Here is a 22,200-nt window from a genome sequence, read left to right as displayed (position 1 = left end):
AAGATTGGGCCAAAAATGTATCCTCTAGAGTGTTAACAAGCTTTTCCTTTGATATGACCTGGTGACCTAGTTTTTGACCCAAGATGACCCAATATCGTATTCATCCAAGATTTAATTGAGGGAAACATTCTGACCAAGTTTCATTAAGATTGGCTCAAATTTGTGACCTCTAGAGTGTTAAACAGTCAAATTGTTGACGCCGCCGACGACGGACGACTGACGATGGACACAGGGCGATCACAAAAGCTCACCTTTGAGCACTTTGTGCTCAGGTGAGCTAATAATTACAGATTACCTATATTAGCTGTATCATTTTAGTGCATTCAGTAAATTATGAATAAATTTACCCTTCCTCTGAGCATTTCGTAGGCACAGATCCCTAGTGACCACCAGTCTATAGCATAGGAGTAACCAGAACATTCCTCTAAGGCACAAGCATACATTTCTGGAGCTGAAATATAAATTCATAATTCATTCAATTCTGTTTAAACCACAGGCATTTCTACCACAATGGTTATTTAGAGGGGACATTAATATATAGATTTTAAATTTTAACGCATAAAGTAAGTACAAAAATGCCCTAAATTGTATATTTTTTCGAGAATGATGAAAATACATAGTCCATAAAAATTAGTCCCCCAAGCCTGAAATGCTTTAGACAAAAAAAGGAACAACTAACGTTCACACTGCCTACCATAGCCAAATGGTAGATCATTGTTCTTTTCAGGGGACACAATTACTTGTACTTGCTCTCAATTGCCAAACTTAGCATACAATAACACTAAAACACACCATCTTGCAGCATGACAAATATTCAATTGTATAAAAACCTCAGAAAAACTGATTTCCTGAGATGCGAAGATACTGGTAATATCATATGAGCCGTGCCATGGGAAAAACAACAAAGTGGCTTTGCGACCAGCATGGATCCAGACCAGCCTACGCAGTCTAGTCAGGATCCATGCTGTTCGCTAACAGTTTCTCTAATTACTATAGGCTTTGAAAGCGAACAGCATGGATCCTGACCAGACTGCGCGGATGCGCAGCCTGGTCTGGATCCATGCTGGTCGCAAACCCACTGTGTTGGTTTTCTCATGGCACGGCTCAATTATGTCTATTGAGAAACTATTATACTCTTTACCACAAGACCATAATATTTGAAGATCACTACTGGTTACTGGTACATACAGCTGAAAGATTTCATGAACAAGAGCTGTCTGACCTTTCTCAGTGCTTGACTCTGAATTAGAGCTTTGCCAGTAAAAACTTTATAAAACTTTAACAAAATAAATTCTAAATTAACATTTTTAGAGCTGTCACTAATGGTGACAAATGCCCCCCGCAGCGCCTTGACCTTTGACCTGGTGACCTTGACCTTTAACCTGGTGACCCCAAAGTCAGTAGGGGTCGTGTACTCAATAAGTACTATCAGCATGTGAAGTTTGAAGGTCCTGGGTGCAGTGGTTCGCGAGTAAAGTGCCTTCATGCAAAAAGTTAACGTTGTGACGAATGAACTAACGAACGGACGGACAGTTGAAAACTAATATGCCTCCTTTTGGGGGCATAAAAATTAACAAGAGCTGTCACTAATGGTGACAAATGCCCCCCTGCAGCACTTTGACCTTTGACCTGGTGACCCTAAAGTCTGTAGGGGTCGTGTACTCAATAAGTACTATCAGCATGTGAAGTTTGAAGGTCCTGGGTGCAGTGGTTCGCGAGTAAAGTGCCTTCATGCAGAAAGTTAACGTTGTGACGAATGAACGAAGGAACGGACGGACAGTTGAAAACTCCCTTCGGGGGCATAAAAAGGGGCATAACTCAAAATTTAAATCATTATTGGGATTGTTTCTCCTGGTTTATACTTTAATAGCAAATTACTATTTTTAGTTTCAAGTCAAAAGCTTTGATAGTAACAGATATTTGACTTTATCAAAAATTCCAATTAATTAAGTTAAAAGGCATTTCTCTGTAAAAATTTAAAATCAGAGCTATGGGGATTGTTCTCCTGGTGTAGACTTCGATAGTAAATAAATATTTAAAGTTTCAAGTCAAAAGTTTTGATAGTAACAGAGATATTTGACTTCATAAAAAAACTTTACCAAAAAATTCTAAGTGAAAAAGGGGTATAACTCTGTCAAAATTCAAATCAGAGTTATGGGGATTGTTTCTCCTGGTGTAGACTTTGATAGTAAATAATTATTTCAAGTCAATAGCTTTGATAGCAACAGAGATATTTGACTTTATCAAAAACTTTAACCAACGGCAAAGCGGGCGAGTGCAATAGCTCTACTTTTTCTTCGAAAAGTCGAGCTTTAAACAGTAAAACATAAACTATATAAGAATAAGCAAGTATCTCATTTCATTCATACATCAGAAACAGATAAATCTTTTAATTTCCTGGAAAGCATAAGCCTGTTAAAGTCCCATGGGATATCAAATGTCTACATTATTTCCAGAGATAAATGGCAACTTAGCACAAATGATATCAATAGTCATTAATTTTTCAGTAATTCAACATGGATACCTGCTGTCAATTCATCACAAATGGTAAAGAATATCTTAGATAACAGGAAAATCTGTGCATATGGATGGAAATCTCTCTCTACTTTATTTTGTTGCACACTGACATTTTGTGACTCTCAATCATTTAACCTTCTTTCTAAAATGGACTGGTCCATCATTCAATTTCGGCAGTACCATTTATTATCTAAAGGGGTTTTCACTAAAAATTTTCTAACTGAATAGTGAACAGTGCAAACCATGTGCAGGCTGATCTTGGTCTGCACTTGTCGCAAAGGCAAAATCACTTGCCGCCAGCAGGCAAAAGTTCATCAAGGCGGAAGACCTCAGGAGCTCATCTCGGCATTATTTCAGCATGAGTGAGAAGCTTCATGACTTCCTCAAATAACCACAAAAGCAGGCTTTGAACTCGCTTTAACTTTAATATGTCACCTTGAATTTTTGGCATTATTTTACTCATCTATATAAATATTTCATAGTTCTGCACAACAAAACAAACTTTAGCTCATTGAATTTCTGGTGACACCACTAAAATTATATTTAGAAAATGTTCAAAAGGCCCAGAAAGGTGTAGGTTACTAGGCCTACAACCTTCTTGCATCATAGGAGTAGATAAAATCAATGCCTGGTAAAGTCAAAATCATTAGAAAATAAGAGTTTTGATATTTTTTTTTGTTGTGTGATGTATATTTGAACTATTTAATTCACTTCATTATAAAGGATAGTGGAAGCTAAGGTTCATAGGTATCATATAAATCCTGACTGCACTTGTTTCTTACATCTATGACTCTATGCTGGACGGCTACTAGTGCATTTATTTTAGAAACCCATGGAGCCCTTTACAAGACAGCCCTCAGTTGCATATGCACACCTGAAGTAGAGACTGGATATTTTCTAGCCAATGGTAAAATTTACTTGAAGAAACAGAAAGTTAAAATTATTTAACAAAGATGTGCTGACATTATCTTTGTGTCAATGTTAAATTGCCAATCAGTGTGCCTCTTAATTCTGAACTTAATCAAAGTCCATGTTGAACTGGCAAAACAAGCCATTTCATTGGTCTCCATTTAAGATGACAACTTACAAAAACAAAATTTTTCATGTCAGAGAAGCAAATTTGTTTTCTTGAACTAATGCAAAAAGTTTCTTGCAAAGGTTTCTTGGCATTCTGAAAGGCTAGTTCACAAACTGATACAACTGGTAAGGCAGAATATCAGAATACACATCTGAATGTTTCTAGTTCATCTGAATGGATTTCAACATTACACTGAAGTAGACCTGCAAGTGAAAATCCTCCATAAATTAGGTGTACCTAAATTTAGGGAAGTCCAAAGGACTTAATGTTAAAAGTATTATTTGCACATTGTAAGACTAACTAGTTTCTTTTTATTAACATTATCAAGCAACTGTCTGTGGTCAGTATCCTAAGCTGTAACAATTATGTCTGGACACAAGACATTTCCTTCAATTTTCCGACTTATTTCCAATTATTTCGGATTTATTCCCATATAACATACAATACCAGTATCCAATAAACTTGACATTTCGCAGACGTTATGTTTTGAAAAGTGCAATGTCATTGACTGATAAGTTATCCAGTCTGTTAAGCAAATGGAATAACAAGAGCTGTTAGTGGACAGCGTGCTCGACTATTCTCAGTGCTTGATAGTATAATTTAAGCTATGAGTAAAACTTTAACATTTCAATAAGCATATTCTAAGTCGAAAAGGGGCCATAATTCAGTCAAAATGCTTGATAGAGTTGCCACCCTTTTTACAGACTGGGGTCATGATGGTAAACAAGTATGCAAAATATTAAAGCAATATCTCAATGGACTTTGAAAATATTTGGGGTGGTACGCAAACTTTAACATTACAATAAGCATATTCTAAGTCGAAAAGGGGCCATAATTCAGTCAAAATGCTCGATAGAGTTGCCTCCTCCTTTTTTCAGACTGGGGACATGATAGTAAACAAGTATGCAAAATATGAAAGCAATATCTCAATGGACTTTGAAAATATTTGGGGTGGTACGCAAACTTTAACATTTGTGTGATGCTAACGCTAACGCTCATGCTCACGCCGGGGCGAGTAGGATAGCTCCCCTATTCTTCGAACAGTCGAGCTAAAAATGAAAGAAACTCAATTTTTTTGCTCTTATCAACCTAATTACTCTGCTAAATTTCTATAATGAACTTGTCCCTCTTTCAATTTAAGACAGTACCATTAAGTGTTAAAAGGGGTGCTTACCAAAAAAGATACTGACTGAATGGTGAACAGTGCAGACCATGATCAGCCTTTACAGATGTGCAGTCTGATCTTGGTCTGCACTGGTTGCAAAGGCAGAATCACTTGCTGCCAGCAGGCTAAGGGTTCAATTTGAGCTCTCATCTTGTTTCAGTAAGAAAATGTTTTTTTTAGTTTTAATTAGGGATGGGAAGGAATACTGAAATCAATATTCGAATATTCGGTTTGCCACATTCGAATATTCGGTTTGTTTTAATGGAAACTTTAAATTCTTATTTATGTGATTGGCAATATACAATGTATTCGTTTGTTTAAAGCGTGAATCATCGTACGTAATAAGGCCTTAAAAATGTTTGTTTCGGGTAACCCGACCCTACGTAGTTAAATTCGCCGACCCTTCGTTTTATTTCAAGATTCTGTCAGTATAATCATGAACATATTTAACTAATTCAGTGTTTTAGCTTCAAAATGATACAAAAAATCAAATCGATTATACTTTAGACTGTCGCAACGTTATCTAAAAATAGCAGGTCGTCCCACTTAAGCATGTGTCGCGCTGTTGTATTACCGCCGCCATTTTGAAAATTTTCAATTGGCGTGTAAAAATCAAGTAACGCAGACTTAAACCTCCTTCAACATGATCTTATGCATCAATCATATGTCATTTCTTGATTTTATTATAAACTACTTCAAAAGTCATTTTGAATACGGCCGATTGCGGATGAAAACCGATTCTGCGGACGGTCTGAAATGTTGTACAAAATATTGTAAAAAGATCGACAATATCTACAAGTTTGGTATTGTTTTTGAAAAAAAAAAAATAAATTCTAAAACTTGTTACATATAACAGGCACCAATAAGAATGAACATAAGATAAAAAGGTATCATATTTACGCCTAATGCAAACTGTTAATCCGTAACGATGACCCTAGCTAATTATGCATTGAAATTTTCTTGTTAACTGGACATCTTTTGACATGCATCTGATACATTTACACCTGTTGCAAACTGCTAATCCGCAATGGTGGCCCCTGCCAATTACGCATTGCTATTTTCTTGTTAATTGGACATCTTTTGATACGCGATAAACAAACACGACAGAACAAACGGTTTTATTCTGTAGAATTAGCATGCTTATATTGCCCAAAATCAATGATACTTATTATGAGAAAAAAGAAGAATATATACAATAATTTACGACTATTCGAATTTGATTTTCATATTCGAATATTTCCCATTCCTAGTTTTAATGTATTTTACTGATCATTCAACACAAAAATGGGCCAGGCCGCAAGTTTGTAGAACATCAGATGACAACCCTCCCCAACACTGGTACGTTTTTCTTGAAAGGAGAAAATAAATGTTAATCAACAGGTTTCCTCAAGCATGTCAAACACAAAATGGCATGATATCTTAGAGACGCTATCCATTAAAGCAGAAAAAGAGTAAGATCTCGTTTATTGTGTCTATATCGCATTAATGTTGTTAGATTTCCTTATACCACTTCCTCCCGCAGGAAAACTGAACACAGAAACCCATTAAAATTGCAGACAATTTCTACAAGAAATGCATCAAGAGTAATGGAATTTTGCTTCGATGACAGGAAATCAAGTCGGATGATTTGTCCCTATAGCATTAATTTGTGAACTGTTACATTAACGTAATAAGAACTTCTAGCTTAAAATTGCCTCTGTTTTAATTGAAACGACACCATCCTCCAAATACCATCCTTCCATGGATACAAAAACATGCAAAAATGTGTTTGTCAAGTAAATGCTATGAGAGAGGTTCAGATTTCATAGCTGTTGCAGTTCAAATACAAATAAGGAAGTTTCCTAATAATATTTCAATGAGTGAATGAAAAAAATTCAACAAAGTAGTATAGTTCAAAAACCAAACAAAGCCTAACATGCTAAAGCTTGCAGTAACTTCAGATTTAACCCTTACCCTGCCAAATTTCAATTATGAACTTGTCCATCTTTCAATTTGGGCATACCACTTATTATTCAAAGGGGTGTTCACTGAAAATTTGCTGACTGAATAGCAAACAGTGCAGACCATGATCAGCCTGCATGAATGTGTTGGCTGATCTTGGTCTGCACTGGTCGCATAGGCAGAATCACGTGCCGCCAGCAGGCTTAAGGTTAAATTATGTTCAGAAAATTCTGATGGGGCTTTAAAATTTCTGTACATGTAATTTAAGAGACATACATTCTTGGATACTGCCTTTTAACTGTTTTTTTCCCTATGCTGCTTCATTTTTTCTTTCAAAGATTCACAGCTGGATTGATTTCCTTGAACATTTCTTATTTCTTATGAAAGTGATTTAAATTTTCAAAATTCATACTCTCACTCTATATTTTCCTAAGCAAGAACGAAACCAAAAGTACTGTTGAACTTGATTCAAATGCACTAAAAACACCAGACATAACTTTTCACATAACTTTTCTTGCACATCTATAACACTAAAATGAGACAATTCTAATATATAACGCCACTTAAAGAAAGGGTATACAAATAATGCCAGAAACTCCAATATAACAAGATAACTTAATTAAAGGTACATCTCACAGTGAACTTAGAATCATCATATAATCTGAGGAAAAAGTCTAATTTCAGGACATCAAATTCTATTAAAAAGAAACTTCTCCTAAATTTTAGAGAATTACACCAAAACACATTAATATAATGTAACAGATCACTAGATTTGTCTGGAACAGGAATACAAACTTGTTTTAACAACATGCAAATACACATTATTTGTTGACTGTCTGACACCACGGATCCAGATGAAGATCCAAATTGAACAAGAGCTGGTAGAATATGATGTATTCAGTAACTGCACAAGGATCAGAAATTATCTGGTTACTGTACCCAAAAGTTCTACTGTTCTCGGTCATTGTAACCTTGGCCTTTGACCTACTGATCTCAAAATCTATAAGGGTCATCTGCTGGTCAGGACCAACCTCCCTATCAACTTTTTTGATCCTAGGCCCAAGCATTCTTCAATTATCATCCAAAAACTGTTTAACTGTTTCGGGTCATTGTGACCTTGACCTCTGACCTTCTGACCTCAAAATCAATAGGGATCATCTGCTGGTCATGACCAACCATCCTATCAACTTTCATGATCCTAGGCCCAAGCGTTCTTGAGTTATCATCCCGAAACCGTTTAACTGTTCTGGGTCACTGTGACCTTGACCTTTGACCTACTGATCTCAAAATCAATAGGGGTCATTTGCTGGTTATGACCAACCTTCCTATCAACTTTTATGAGCCTAGGCCCAAGCCTCTGCAAAACAATATACCCCTCCTTCTTCTAAAGGGGGGGGGCATAAAATGGTTGTATTTGGATGGGGTTGTTCGTTAAGAACGGTCAAGTTCATTAACAATGTTTTCTTTTGTTTGTTTGTTTTGTTTTGGGTTTAATGCTGTTTTTCAACAGTATTTCAGCAGGATCTTCTTTTATGGATTTATTTACTATCACAACAGCAGTCTTCTAGTGTCATAAATTATGGCAGCTTTAAAAAGTCTCCCTGTACCTGACACAGTGTTATTCTCTAGTATTCAGTATTTTCTAGTGCTTTGGGATCATACAGTCAATTCAATCTATATATGTAATAGCATTCAACTTCAGGCGATGCTAGGGTGAAAGATTGTTATTGCACATTTCATTACCTCTCATAAACAGTCTCAATTTAACCCAGTATGCCGTTATTGTTCATGGCTGAATTCTTTGTTTGTTTGTTTGTATTTCAGTTATGTAACAGGTAACAAGAGTCCCTGGCTTCTGTACCAGTACAAACCTGTTCTCAAAAAGTAACTGCCAACTTCCCCAAATGAATCAGAGGTGGAGGACAAATGATTTCAGACTGATCGTCCCAGAGATCATAGGCCCCACCTGAGGATCGGACTCACGACCCCGAGATCCCCGAGCTAAGCGGGTGGGTGGTTGAATTCTATGATTCCAAAGGATCTTCCTATAGATTATATTGTAATCCAACAGAACCAATCAATCTTGTAAAGTGACATCAAACTATGTGACAAATACCATAAACATTTAGGTATAAGGTCAAGCAATACATTTTGATACAAAAGAAAAGTCGGACCACTTTGCTCTGTTACAGCTATAATCTTCTTAAAACATGATATGTCACCAACCTAAATAAGGCTTTGTTCCTGACAGTGTAGTGGCTAACTTTCCATTAAAAACCTTTCCTCTAAAGCATCTAATTAAATAGCTAAGGCTTCTTACCCATATAAGGCTTTGTTCCCGACATAGAGGTGGCTAATTGTCCCTCACTGATCACCGTGGCGATGTTAAAGTCTGTTATATGGACATGACCTTCCTCATCAAGCAGAATATTGTCCGGCTTTATGTCCCTGTAGAAATTATATAAAATCTAATTAATACAATATTCCCATCAAAAGGTGACTTGTTTTCTCCTGTCATGAAGTATAGCTAATATAATGTTGCTACTATTTTTGGTACTTCAGGATCAAGGAATCCATTCAATGTTTCTACATGATATGAGCCGCGCCATGAGAAAATCAACATAGTGGGTTTGCGACCAGCATGGATCCAGACCAGCCTGCGCATCCGTGCAGTCTGGTCAGGATCCATGCTGTTCGCTTTCAAAGCCTATAGTAATTAGAGAAACTGTTAGCGAACAGCATGGATCCTGACCAGACTGAACGGATGCGCAGGCTGGTCTGGATCCATGCTGGCCGCAAACCCACTATGTTGGTTTTCCCATGGCGTGGCTCATATAGTATTAAAGGGTCTGAGGGGTTTTGCACTATACATCACCTATCATGAACTCAATCAAATCAAGTCTGCTATTACATCACTTGGTTGATAATGCCTTCAGTGCCTCCAAAGACCCTTAAACATTGAGGCAGTTTCCTTAAAATAGATGTACCTTTAAAGAAAGATAGCGGGAACGTGTGCTGGAAGGTTGCAAGGGCTTGTGAGAGCCGGGAAATTTTGCCTGTTACTATGTCTAACTGACAAGCCTGTATAACAGTAATTCAAATTTAAAACACAAGGCTTGTCAACAACAGTTTATTATGTCATAAACAACAAAAGTTCAATTTACAGACTCATCTGCCAATTAGGGAAATTGGCAAGATTTACCTTGCCTTATTTAGGAAAAACTCACCTTCGCAATGACTAACACTATATGAATAATAGACTGTTCCAATATTAAAAGTACAAAAATATCGCTGACCTCAAAACTGAACTGTAATTACAGCAGAACAGTTCCTTTTCCCTCTAATCAGCAGTACAATAAATGAAGCAAATCAGAAATACCTTTCTATTGACTGGAAACAGGTCATTAAAATATCATACTTAATAAATGTAACAGAAGATTAATATCCTCTGTACAATCCCTAATGAGGTAATCAAAATACAGAAATGGCTGAATATTTTAATTTTCACCAACAGAAACCACTACATGGTAATATGAAATCTCTAAACAGAATGACATTTTGTAATCAGGCAAGTCTATTAGTTCAGTAGGTAGATGGCAGGACTAGAAATCAAGAGATTGCAAGTTCGACCCTCTAGGCTGAGAGTCAGTTCTTTGCAAGCAAACAGCAAGTCTGGAGTTGTCTGTCCTTCACATGTGAGTCACATGGTGAAGCTAGTTACAGAGAACAAGCCAGTACCGAACCCAGGAACGCTGGGTGATCATTGCATCACACTGTTGGAAAGTGGCTTTACAACATTCAAACTTTTCAGGTTGCAACATAATGGCCAAGAAAGAAAACTGTAATTCAGAATAAAACCAGATATAATTAGCCTTTAGCCTGCTGGTGGCAAGTAATTCTGCCTTTGCGACCAGTGCAAGCTGATCATAGTCTGCATTGTCCGCTATTCAGTCAGTAAAATTTCAGTGAACACCCCTTTGAATAATAAGTGGTACTGCCCAAATTGAATGAATGACAAGTCTATTTTAGAAATTTAGCTGGGTAAGGGTTAATGCAGTTTGAAATGAAAAGTAAAAAAGAAACAAGATGAGCATGGAAGGCCACTTATACAGAACCACTACACTTATAATGCAGCAGAACCTCTCAGAACCAGTTTGGACTTAACCAATATCAGAAAGTCAAATCACTCTCTTTAATACAGGAAGCCATAAAACACTGTAGCACTCGTCATACTCAGGAAAAATTGTACCAACTTTAAGACTGAGATAAGAAAGTTACAGGATGTCTCTAGATGGGTAGGCCTATATATTTTCTGCAGGTGTATAATTTGGTATTATTTCACTGGAGTTAGGAATACTTTCTGAAAGGATTTTTGTTACTTGTCACAACTTAGCAATAGCAAACCTAGATGATATCAAAATTTCTTCTTCACAAGGCCTAAACTCTCTGGAAGCATAGTTTCATGTTTAAAGCTGAAATCACACTGCCCCGGATGTCATCTAGTGTATCTGTTCAGAAATCGGGGGCATCCGGGGAAAACGATGCCAAGTTTTGAACATACTCAAACTTTTGCCATGGATAATATATCCATAAGGAATCGGTAATAGATCCGTAACAGTCCTGAAAAGATCATAAAAGTCCAGAAGACAATCACTGCGGTCAAAAATACAAGCTATTACGGTTTTATTCCAGCTCTAATAAGGTTAATTTTTGTTCTGTTACCATTACATTAGAGATTTATAACGTAACAAATTCACAAAACCCTTTTTTTGTCTTACACATCCAGAGCAATCCGGCGATGGGAATCTGGAACTCATCTCATGCCCATCCAGGGCAGTGTGATTCTAGTTTAACTAATAAACACCACATGTCAAGATGGATAAAGTGCTATGCTGTCACAAAGTAAGTACTAACAGTGCTATCATATAATTTTATGCATGAAGCTGTCCTAAAATTACAACTTGCCCAGAAGATTTGCATAATATTATGAACTCTTTGTGACACTTTTTAATTCTGTGACATTGTTTGATTTTGTCGGCAAAAAATTGCATGACATTGGCTTAAATTTGTGGATTTCAGAGTTTAAAGATTAAAAAAAAAGGTATTTTTCTTTTTGATTTAATTTCATGACACAACTACAAAATCAAAGGAAATTACTAGTAGTCCCATGTGACAGTCATGGAACTTATGTATAATATGCTTATTTGTTTGTTCTGGGTTAAACGCCGTTTTGGACCAGTATTTCTGTCATGTAACCTCGGGCAGTTAACCTAACCAGTGTTCCTGGATTCTGTACCAGTACAAACCTGTTCTCTGCAAGTAACTGCCAACTTCCCCACATGATTTAGAGGCGGTGGACATAATATGCTTAAGTCCTTTAATAAGGGACATTCAACACAACCTAACTTTTTCTTCAATTGATTACTTTTTTTTTCACTGAATTTTCCTAATATCAACATTTAAATTAAATTTTCTTAGTAAAGACAAAATGTGTTTTTCACCAGACAAATAAGTATCATTAGCTTACAGTTCAATAGGGAAGGAATGTATCTGCGAATTTGGTGTTGAACAAATTGCTCCCGGTGGAGTATTTAAGGTACAATATTTCTTAAGAGTGCCTCTGGATACAGACCAAGCTACAAATTGTGACAAGTCATGCTAACTGGAAACTCACAAACGTTTTGCTGAACTGACACTAGATTCACATGAACTTCTCTTCAATTATTTTACTTAGACAGTAAACAATCATCCATAAACAATTGCAATTTTCCAGATATATAGCTAGTCAAAAAAAAAAAAAAAATCAGACCAAAAGTGGACAGACAGACAGGCAACTTAGGTTTGATCAATGTTTTTCATAAAAAGTTTTTTTCTGTGATTTCTCTTCAATTGCAGGGATATCATGCCCATCCAGGGCAGTGTGATTCTAGCTTAACTAATAAACATCTGATATAATATTTCATTCTAAAGAACTTCAAGGGTGGGAATAAATTTGTTTTTAAATTTTCAAAATATCTTGATTACTTCTTAATTTATTGTCAAAAATGATTTTGATGAGGTATCACCAGAAATAAACAAATAAATTTGGACATTATTTGCGAACAGATTGTTAAATTTTTTTTACTGGACACCTCTGTAAGCATAATAAGCAACATCTCCTTAAAAAAGTATTGTAAAATTTCTAAACAAAAAATTTTGAACATGTGACTTATTTTCAACCCATTACTTGGTCATACTGGTTCAATAAACTAACCGATGACCTTGACTTTAAAGCCTAAGAAGTGTCTACAGTATTTTCCTCTCTTAAACAATTTTCGCCATAAATCACAGGCCGACAGTGGTATGACACAAAGGAAGACTCTGAAAGTGCAATCATAACCGGTTGCTAATAGGTTCCATGTACAGAAGTCTATCATCTGCAAACTCGTCCATATAATATCAGTATTGATATAGCAGGAAAGAAAACAGAACAAAGGATCCTGGAAAATTACAAAATTCTGGAAATGACAATTTCTTTATTCCATTTTTATCCAGAACATTTTTTGTTGACAACATTCTTCCTAATATCCCCAAGTCTTATTCCGAAACCATCTTTTATCCATTGTTTACTTTATTATGCTACATTTACTGTGTGCTTTTGTCATTCATGTTAGAGATAAAGCTCAGAGAAAAAAATATTATTTATGCTGTCTTTTTTTAACAAGTTGAATTAAGGGTAAATGTGAGGCCGGCTACAGAGCTACACCTCCGCCGCCTAAACTTCAAATGTGCAGGCTGATCATGGTCTGCACTGTTCTCTATTCAGTCAGTTAATTTTCAATCAACGTCCCTTCGAATATTAAATGGTACTGCCTCAATTGAATGATGGCCAAGTCCATTTTAGAAATTTAGCAGGCTAAAGGATAAAGACCTCACACTGTTAGAGCCATCCATTACAGACATTACAGTATCAATATGTAACTGGCTTCATCTACTGTATATAGCACTACGTGCATTTCATGTGCTTCAAATACTTTTGGGGATTCAACTTTTACTTCTTATGTTATGTTGAAAGAGAAACAAACATTAACGGAATACAGCAAAACTTCTAGGTAGTTCTGCACATTTGAAAACTGAGTGATCCCATAAGGTTAATCATTTGTTTTACACAGAATTAACCGTGAATCTGGCATACCAAAGCATAAACCAAATGAAGAATAAATCAAACTTTTCATTTAACTGATAAAACTAGCAACATTTCTATTTTTTCAAGATTAAACATATGAAAAAATGTTGACACAGTAAACAATCCTCATTAGGTCACTAAATCAGCTTGAAGTTAGCTAATCTCTTGAGCTATGTGATAATATTTAAACAAGAGGGCCATGATGGCCCTATATTGCTCACCTGATTAAGACTATTTAAGATGAGTATTGAAATCTGTATCAAACATTATACATGTGGTAAAAATCTTTTTGCTGTAGCTTCAAAAAACAAGACAGTAGGTCATTAGGTCAGGGTTAAGAACATTAAAGGCGAGTATTGAAATCTTTATCGAAAGTTATTGACGTGGTCCAAATTTCTATGCTGTTACAATCGGTGTGCAAAACTGTATAATTATGTCATCCAAATTTCAAGGCTGTATCTTAAAAAACAAAAATGTAGGTCAGAAGGTCAAGGTCACAGTCAAGTGACCCCTAATTACTTGGGGTCATCAGGTAATTATAATAAACAGTCTAGGAAATATGATCAGATAATTTTTGAAGTATATTTTCCTATATACTCATATACAAGTGACCCCCAGGGCGGGGCCTCTTTTCACCCCAGGGGCAAAATTTGAACAATCTTGTTAGAGAACCACTAAACAATGCTACATACCAAATATAAAAGACTTAAGCCTTGAACTTTCAGACAAGAATTTTTTTTAAATTTCTTCCTATATAAATCAATGTAAAACTTGGCCGCACCCCCCTCGCAGGGCCTCTTTTCACCCCAGGGGCATAATTTGAACAATTATGGTAGAAGACCACTAGGCAATGCAACATACCAAATATCAAATGCTTTGGCCTTTCAGTTTCAGGCAAGAAGATTTTTAAAGTTTTTTTCCTATATAAGTCTATGTGAAACTTGGGACCCCCTTGGTGGGGCCTCTTTTCACCCAAGGGGTATAATTTGAATAATCTTTGTAAAGGACAACTAGGCAAGGCTACATATCAAATATCAAAAGCCTAGGCTTTGCAGTTTCAAACAAAAAGATTTTTAAAGTTTTTCTTATATAAGTCTATGAGAAACTTAGTATCCCCGGGGCAGGGCCTCTTTTCAAGTTTTCAGGGGCATAATTTGAACAATCGTAGAAGAAGACCATAAGGCAATGCTACATACCAAATATCAAAGGTCTAGGTATTGTGGTTTCAGACAAGAAGATTTTTAAAGTTTTTTCCTATATAAGTCTATATAAACCATGTGACCCCCAGGCTGAGGCCATATTTGACCCTAGGGGAACAGTTTGAACAATCTTGGTAGAGAACCATTATATGATGCTACATATCAAATATCAAAGCCCTAGGCCCTGTGGTTTTAGACAAGAAGATTTTTTAAGTTTTTCCTTTCGGTTGCCATGGCAACCAGTGTTCTGCTTGGAATTAAATTCTTTGAACAGTTTAGAAAGGGGCCCACCCAAAGATCATTCGTGTGAAGTTTGGTGTAATTCTGCCCAGTGGTTTTCAAGAAGAAGTTTTTTTAGGAATTGTTGATGGACACACTACGCACGACAGACATTGAGTGTTCACAAAAGCTCACCATGAGCCTTTGGCTCAGGTGAGCTAAAAAGAAGTACACAGATCTATATATTTCAATATCTAACCAAGTGAAAAATAATATTTATATTTATAACTGTGAAAATGTGCATTTAAATCTACACCCTAGGAATTTTTCTGTATGCAATTCTCATTTTTACTGGTCATTTTTTTTTAATGTATCTTGATGTTCTGAAAAACGTGGCTTAATAAAATCCTACATAAAATTTTGATATGAACATGAAGAACTACCTTAACAGGTCACAATGAACCTTACATATGAAGGAAACATTACACTCAAAGCTGTGATACAAACCACCTACTAACAGAATAAACCATTGCAAAAACCTCTTAGACTAGTTCATTTAGCTTTCAACAGGTGCTGCGTATTTTAAGCCTTATCATGCTGGACACGACTGATTCTGTCTTTGTGACCAGTCTGTGCAGTCTGATCAAGATCTGTAATGTTCGCTATTCAGTCAGTATAAGTTTGGTATGCATCCCTTTAACAGTTAATGGTACTGTCAAAATTGAAAGAAGGACAAGTTCTCCAAATAAAGGCAATTTTTAGCTCTTCCAAATCTGGTCTTTTTAACCTTTATCCTGCTGTATTTCTAAAATGGACTGGTCCATTATTCAATTTGGGCAGTGCCACTTATTATTCAAAGAGGTGTTGACTGAAAATTTACTGACTGAACAGCGAACAGTGCAGACCATGATCAGCCTGCACAGAGGTGCAGGCTGATCTTGGTCTTCACTAGTCGAAAAGGCAAAATCACTTGCTGCCTGCAGACTAACCAGGTTTGTCTGCACTTTATGATACAATTGTAATTTTCTCTATTAGTTTGCGATGAAAATGCAGCTTTTCAGATTTGCAAAAAGTACTGTTGTTTTAATGTTAATGTTTAGCACAAAGAAATAACTATCTCTCTTTTCATTTTAAAGGAAACCCATTTATGCATCTTAATGCCACTGTTAGTGTGAGATTGCAGGGAAATGTTTCTCAACAATAAAACATTTAAAAAAAGTTCATGTCAGGAAACTGTTTGACATTTCCTTTTAAGGTTTGAAATTACAATGATTTTTGTTTATCCTGATCTCTGAAATAGAGCTGTTTTCAAAGAATTTAGCCCCTATAAATGTTATTGATATATTCCATTTAATCTAGAAAGTAATAAATAAGTCTGTAATACTGTAGCAGAAAGTAAATATAAGGTGAACATGAAGTGGATACACACAAAGTGATATCAGTGTGGATGTACTTTTAATGACATCATAGAAATACACAAAAGTGACATCACTGGATATACAAAGTGACATCAGTAGACCAACAGGAGGTGTCATCAGTGGATGCACAAAAGTGACATCACTGGATATACAAAGTGATATCAGTAGACCTACAGGAGGTGTCATCAGTGGATGCAAAGAAAGTGAAATCAGCAGATGCACAGAAAGAGATATTAGTAGATCAACAAAAAGTGACACCACTGAATGAAAAGGAAATGACAACAGTGGATGCACAGAAAAGTACATCACTAGCTGCCAATAAAGTATCATCTATGAATGCACAGAAATGTACATCTTTGGGTGCAGAGAACATATTAATATCAGTGGAGGCAGAGAACAGGATATCAGTGGAGGCAGAGAACAGGATATCAGTGGATACACAGAACATAATATCAGTGGAGGCACAGAACAGGATATCAGTGGAGGCAGAGAACAGGATATCAATGGATGCACAGAACATAATATCAGTGGAGGCGGAGAACAGGATATCAGTGGAGGCAGAGAGCAGGATATCAGTAGATGCAGAGAACAGAATATCAGTGGAGGCAGAGAACAGGATGTCAGTGGAGGCAGAGAACAGGATATCAGTGGAGGCAGAGAACAGGATATCAGTGGAGGCAGAAAACAGGATATCAGTGGAGGCACAGAAATTGGCATCAATATTTGTATAGAAACTGACATCAGCAGATATAAAGGAAGAGACACCAGAGAGCCCACATAAAGTGATACTAAGAACGCACAGTAAGTGGTATCAGTTGATGCACAGAAAGTGACATCCATATCTGCTAGGAGATTGATATCAGCAGATATACAGAAAGTGACATTTGTGGATGCACTTTTAGTGGCTTTAGTAGGTGAACAGAAAACATTAGCAGCTACACTGGAACTGACATCAGGCATCATGCAGGAAGTGACATCAGCAGAGGGTGCACTGGAAGTGACATCAAGGGATGCAGTTGATTTCATTGTGAACAGACTGAAGGCTCATCAGAAAGAATTATTTATCACATCAAATTAGTACATTATAGTGACTATGTAATTGTCACGTTTCAAAATTTGATATATCTTGGAAGGGTATAAAATGGTAAGGTTCCAGAAACATTCTTCATTTTACAGCAAGTTTTAAACCTGAATGCTAATGGCAAACTAGCAAATTAACTCTGCAACAGATAAGTTGGGTTGAGAGCTAGTGAAAGCTAAATAAAACAGAAGTCCAGAGTTTTACATTCACTACATCCCTAATTTATTACAATGCACAGCCTTATATCATCATCACCCTTGGATGCTGTATTTCTAAGGAGCTTGACAAAGGGCTCTCTAGTTAATGATTTAAGATCAATTTCACTATGACCCTTCTGATCCTGACCTCCAAATTGACAGTGATTACCTTACGATAAAAACATAGTCTACAAAGTTTTTGTTGGTGATGGCTCAAAGAGCTGCAATAATGTGTTTGAAAAAAACTTGACACAGACCTATTGACCCTAAAGCAATATGGGTCATCTGCTGACAACAGATAAACACTCTATGTAATTTGACAACTGCACGACCAAGTTTTCCAACTACTGATCAGAAACCAACTGACCTATAGTGGGGCAGCAAGGTCAATCAATCAACCAACCAACAGGATCAAAATAAAACTAGAGCTATCACTAAAGGTGATGAATGTACCCCCCGCATGCACTGACACAGTATATTGCAATTTGACGTACACAAGATTGCATAATTATGTTGACTGTATGTATATAGACTGTATGTATACAGTTTAGTAACAAAAAACAAAGTCCCATAACTATGCAGAATATTTATCTAAAAGAATGCAATATGCACCATGCACAACTAGGGTTGGTACTGATCACTTGTGTGAAGTTTCATTAAATTGTGTGCAAGGGTTCGGAAGATTAGGCGCGCACAAGACTGCATATGCAGACTGTATGTACATAGTATGTTAACAAGAAACAAAGGCCCATCACTCTGCAATTTTTGTCGTTGAAAGAACCTAACATGCCCCATGCACAACTACTGTTGTTACTGATCACTTGTGTGAAGTTTCATTAAATTGTGTCAAGGGGATGAGGAGTGATGGTGCGCACAAGATTGTGTCTATGTATATAGTTTAGTAACAAAAAACAAAGTCCCGTAACTCTGCAATTTTTTTTTTCTGAAAGAACCTAACATGCCCCATGCACAACTACTGTTGTTACTGATCACTTGTGTGAAGTTTCATTAAATTGTGTCAAGGGGATGAGGAGAGATGGTGCGCACAAGACTGTGTCTATGTATATAGTATAGTAACAAAAAACAATGATCACTTGTGTGAAGTTTCATTAAATTGTGTCAAGGGGATGAGGAGAGATGGTGCGCACAAGATTGTGTCTATGTATATAGTATAGTAACAAAAAACAAAGTCCCATAACTCTGCAATTTTTTTTTCTGAAAGAACCTAACAAGCCCCATGCACAACTACTGTTGTTACTGATCACTTGTGTGAAGTTTCATTAAATTGTGTCAAGTGGATGAGGAGAGATGGTGTGCACAAGATTGTGTCTATGTATATAGTATAGTAACAAAAAACAAAGTCCCGTAACTCTGCAATTTTTTTTTCTGAAAGAACCTAACATGCCCCATGCACAACTACTGTTGTTACTGATCATTTGTGTGAAGTTTCATTAAATTGTGTCAAGGGGATGAGGAGAGATGGTGCGCACAAGATTGTGTCTACGGACAGACAGAAGACGGACAGACAGACAGACAGACGGATGGACGGACGGACAGACAACCTGAAACCAGTATACCCCCTCTTACAACTCTGTTGTCGGGGGGTACAACTAGAGCTATCACTAAAGGTGATGAATGTACCCCCCGCATGCACTGACACAGTACATTGCAATTTGACGCACACAAGATTGCATGATCATGTGGACTGTATGTATATAGACTGTATGTATACAGTATAGTAACAAAAAACAAAGTCCCATAACTATTCAGAATATTTATCTAAAAGAACGTAACATGCACCATGCACAACTAGGGTTGGTACTGATCACTTGTGTAAAGTTTCATTAAATTGTGTGCAAGTGTTCGGAAGATTAGGCGCACACAAGATTGCATATGCAGACTGTATGTACATAGTATGTTAACAAGAAACAAAGTCCCATAACTCTGCAATTTTTGTTGTTGAAAGAACCTAACATGCCCCATGCACAACTACTGTTGTTACTGATCACTTATGTGAAATTTCATTAAATTGTGTCATGGGGATGAGGAGTGATGGTGCGCACAAGATTGTGTCTATGTATATAGTATAGCAACAAAAAACAAAGTCCCGTAACTCTGCAAATTCTTTTTCTGAAAGAACCTAACATGCCCCAAGCACAACTACTGTTGTTACTGATCACTTGTGTGAAGTTTCACTAAATTGTGTCAAGGGGATGAGGAAAGATGGTGCACACAAGATTGTGTCTATGTATATAGTATAGTAACAAAAAACAAAGTCCCATAACTCTGCAATTTTTTTTTCTGAAAGAACCTAACATGCCCCATGCACAACTACTGTTGTTACTGATCATTTGTTTGAAGTTTCATTAAATTGTGTCAAGGGGATGAGGAGAGATGGTGCGCACAAGATTGTGTCTATGGACAGACAGACGGACAGGCAGACAACCTGAAACCAGTATACCCCCTCTTACAACTTTGTTGTCGGGGGGTACAATTCTCTTCTTAGGGGGAGGGGGAGGGGGAGGGGGGACAATGTGTACATGTGTTCTGGTTCACAGTTTTTTAAACAATTTTTCAGTCATAAACAATGTTATGTGATATGAGAGAAACCCTTACCTGTGAATAATATGTTTAGACTGCAGGTAATCTAAAGCCAAGGATATCTCAGCAATATACAGCTTCACTCTGTCCTCGTTAAACTGACTTTCTTGTTGAATGTGGTACCTCAGATCTCCACCCAGCAGGAGATCCACAACCATAAACATGTCCTCCTCATCCTAAAGATAGAAATTTACAGTAGAACAGGACGAGTCTGCAGCAATTTTGAAAATTTTGGCAAATGAATATAAAAATTAGCTGAATACACAGAGAAAGTAATTAGTTGAGCAACTCACCCAAAAAGTAATATGTTTAACACCTAACAAACAAGCGACTAGTTGAACACCGTAAAGAGAAAGTAAATAATTGAACACCTCAAAAAGGAAGTAAGTAGTTGAACACCCTTCAAAACAAGGTAACCAGTAACTGTTGTACACCTTGGATATATGTTTTCAGATATTATCTGGCCCACTATAGAAACCAGTAAACAATGCTCATGAAAATCATAAGCAGGCCAAATCCTTTAGATCTTACAGTTAGCCGTGCTACTGAAAGTGGCCAAAATAGATTTTACAACTGCATGAATAAAGAAGCAGACACGAATAGTTCGATGGCAAGGTAATGATTAGCCTTTAGCCTGCTGGCGGCAATTCGTTGTAACTTTGCGACCAGTGCAGACCAAGATCAGCCTGCACAGATCATGGTCTGCAATGTTCGCTATTCAGTTGGTAAATTTTCAGTGAACACCCCTTCAAATGATAAGTGGTACTGCCCAATTGAATGATGGACCAGTCCAATACAGAAATTTAGCAGGCTAAATTGACGATATTACTGACAAAAGCCTGTAACTTTACCTGAAATGTAAACCAAAGATTGACAAGGAATGGATGGTCTAGGTTTGTCAGTATCTCCACCTCTTTCAGAACGTTTCTCACGGCTTCATTCTTCACACACATTGCTTTATTCATGTACTTCATTGCATACATCTTCTTTGAATCTCTCTTCTGGACTATACACACCTGCAAAATATTTTCCATTTTAACACTGCAAAATGACATTTTATTCTGAACAAGAGATATCACTCAACTGATTCAAGTAGGTATATGATTTCATGGTAAAGGATGGGGCTGCTCTCCAAATAACTTTGAGCTTTTTTTACATGTAAACAAGTACATAAACAGTATTTAATTACAACTGCAATAATAATAACATTATTCTTACAATACCTAAATTGACATCCTCTCTCGTTTCAACATTTCAGAGAATCCCCAAAGAGCTATTTTCCCTCTAAGTGTTCATCAAATTTTACAAATGGACAAAAACTGCAGATCAGTGCAATCAAATCTAAATATTCATAAAGGTCCTATTACATTAGTTCTGGCTTAGCTCATTGAATGAGATGTTTGGGTTGGAAAGATTGATAGCTAAGAGGAAATGGATAATGCAACCATCTTTTATGGTTTTCTGCAAGCTGATGAGTTTGCAAGGTGACAAAGCTGTTTATTATGTCATGATTAAAGCTCAAGTTGATATGAGCCGTGCCATGGGAAAACCAACATAGTGGGTTTGCGACCAGCATGGATCCAGACCAGGCTGCGCATCTGCGCAGTCTGGTCAGGATC

The 22,200-nt window shown here is 36.7% G+C and overlaps 1 protein-coding gene across 1 annotated transcript in view; it reads right to left on the bottom strand.

The window, feature by feature from the left end:
- The window catches only part of LOC128551801 (serine/threonine-protein kinase 32A-like), a gene marked incomplete at its 5' end in the record, with an annotated part of 36,162 nt that extends 14,565 nt beyond the window's left edge, over window positions 1-21,597 (bottom strand). Inside the window, 4 exon segments of the mRNA XM_053532717.1 lie at window positions 348-451; window positions 9,022-9,149; window positions 20,597-20,757; window positions 21,433-21,597. Coding sequence (XP_053388692.1) covers window positions 348-451; window positions 9,022-9,149; window positions 20,597-20,757; window positions 21,433-21,597 — 558 coding nt within the window.
- Window positions 21,598-22,200: the final 603 nt, after the last annotated feature.

This window comes from Mercenaria mercenaria, unplaced genomic scaffold, assembly GCF_021730395.1.
Source record: "Mercenaria mercenaria strain notata unplaced genomic scaffold, MADL_Memer_1 contig_1715, whole genome shotgun sequence".
NCBI classification, from domain to species: domain Eukaryota; kingdom Metazoa; phylum Mollusca; class Bivalvia; order Venerida; family Veneridae; genus Mercenaria; species Mercenaria mercenaria.
Note: the sequence above shows the minus strand (reverse complement) of the source record. Positions and strands in the feature narration are given on the sequence as shown.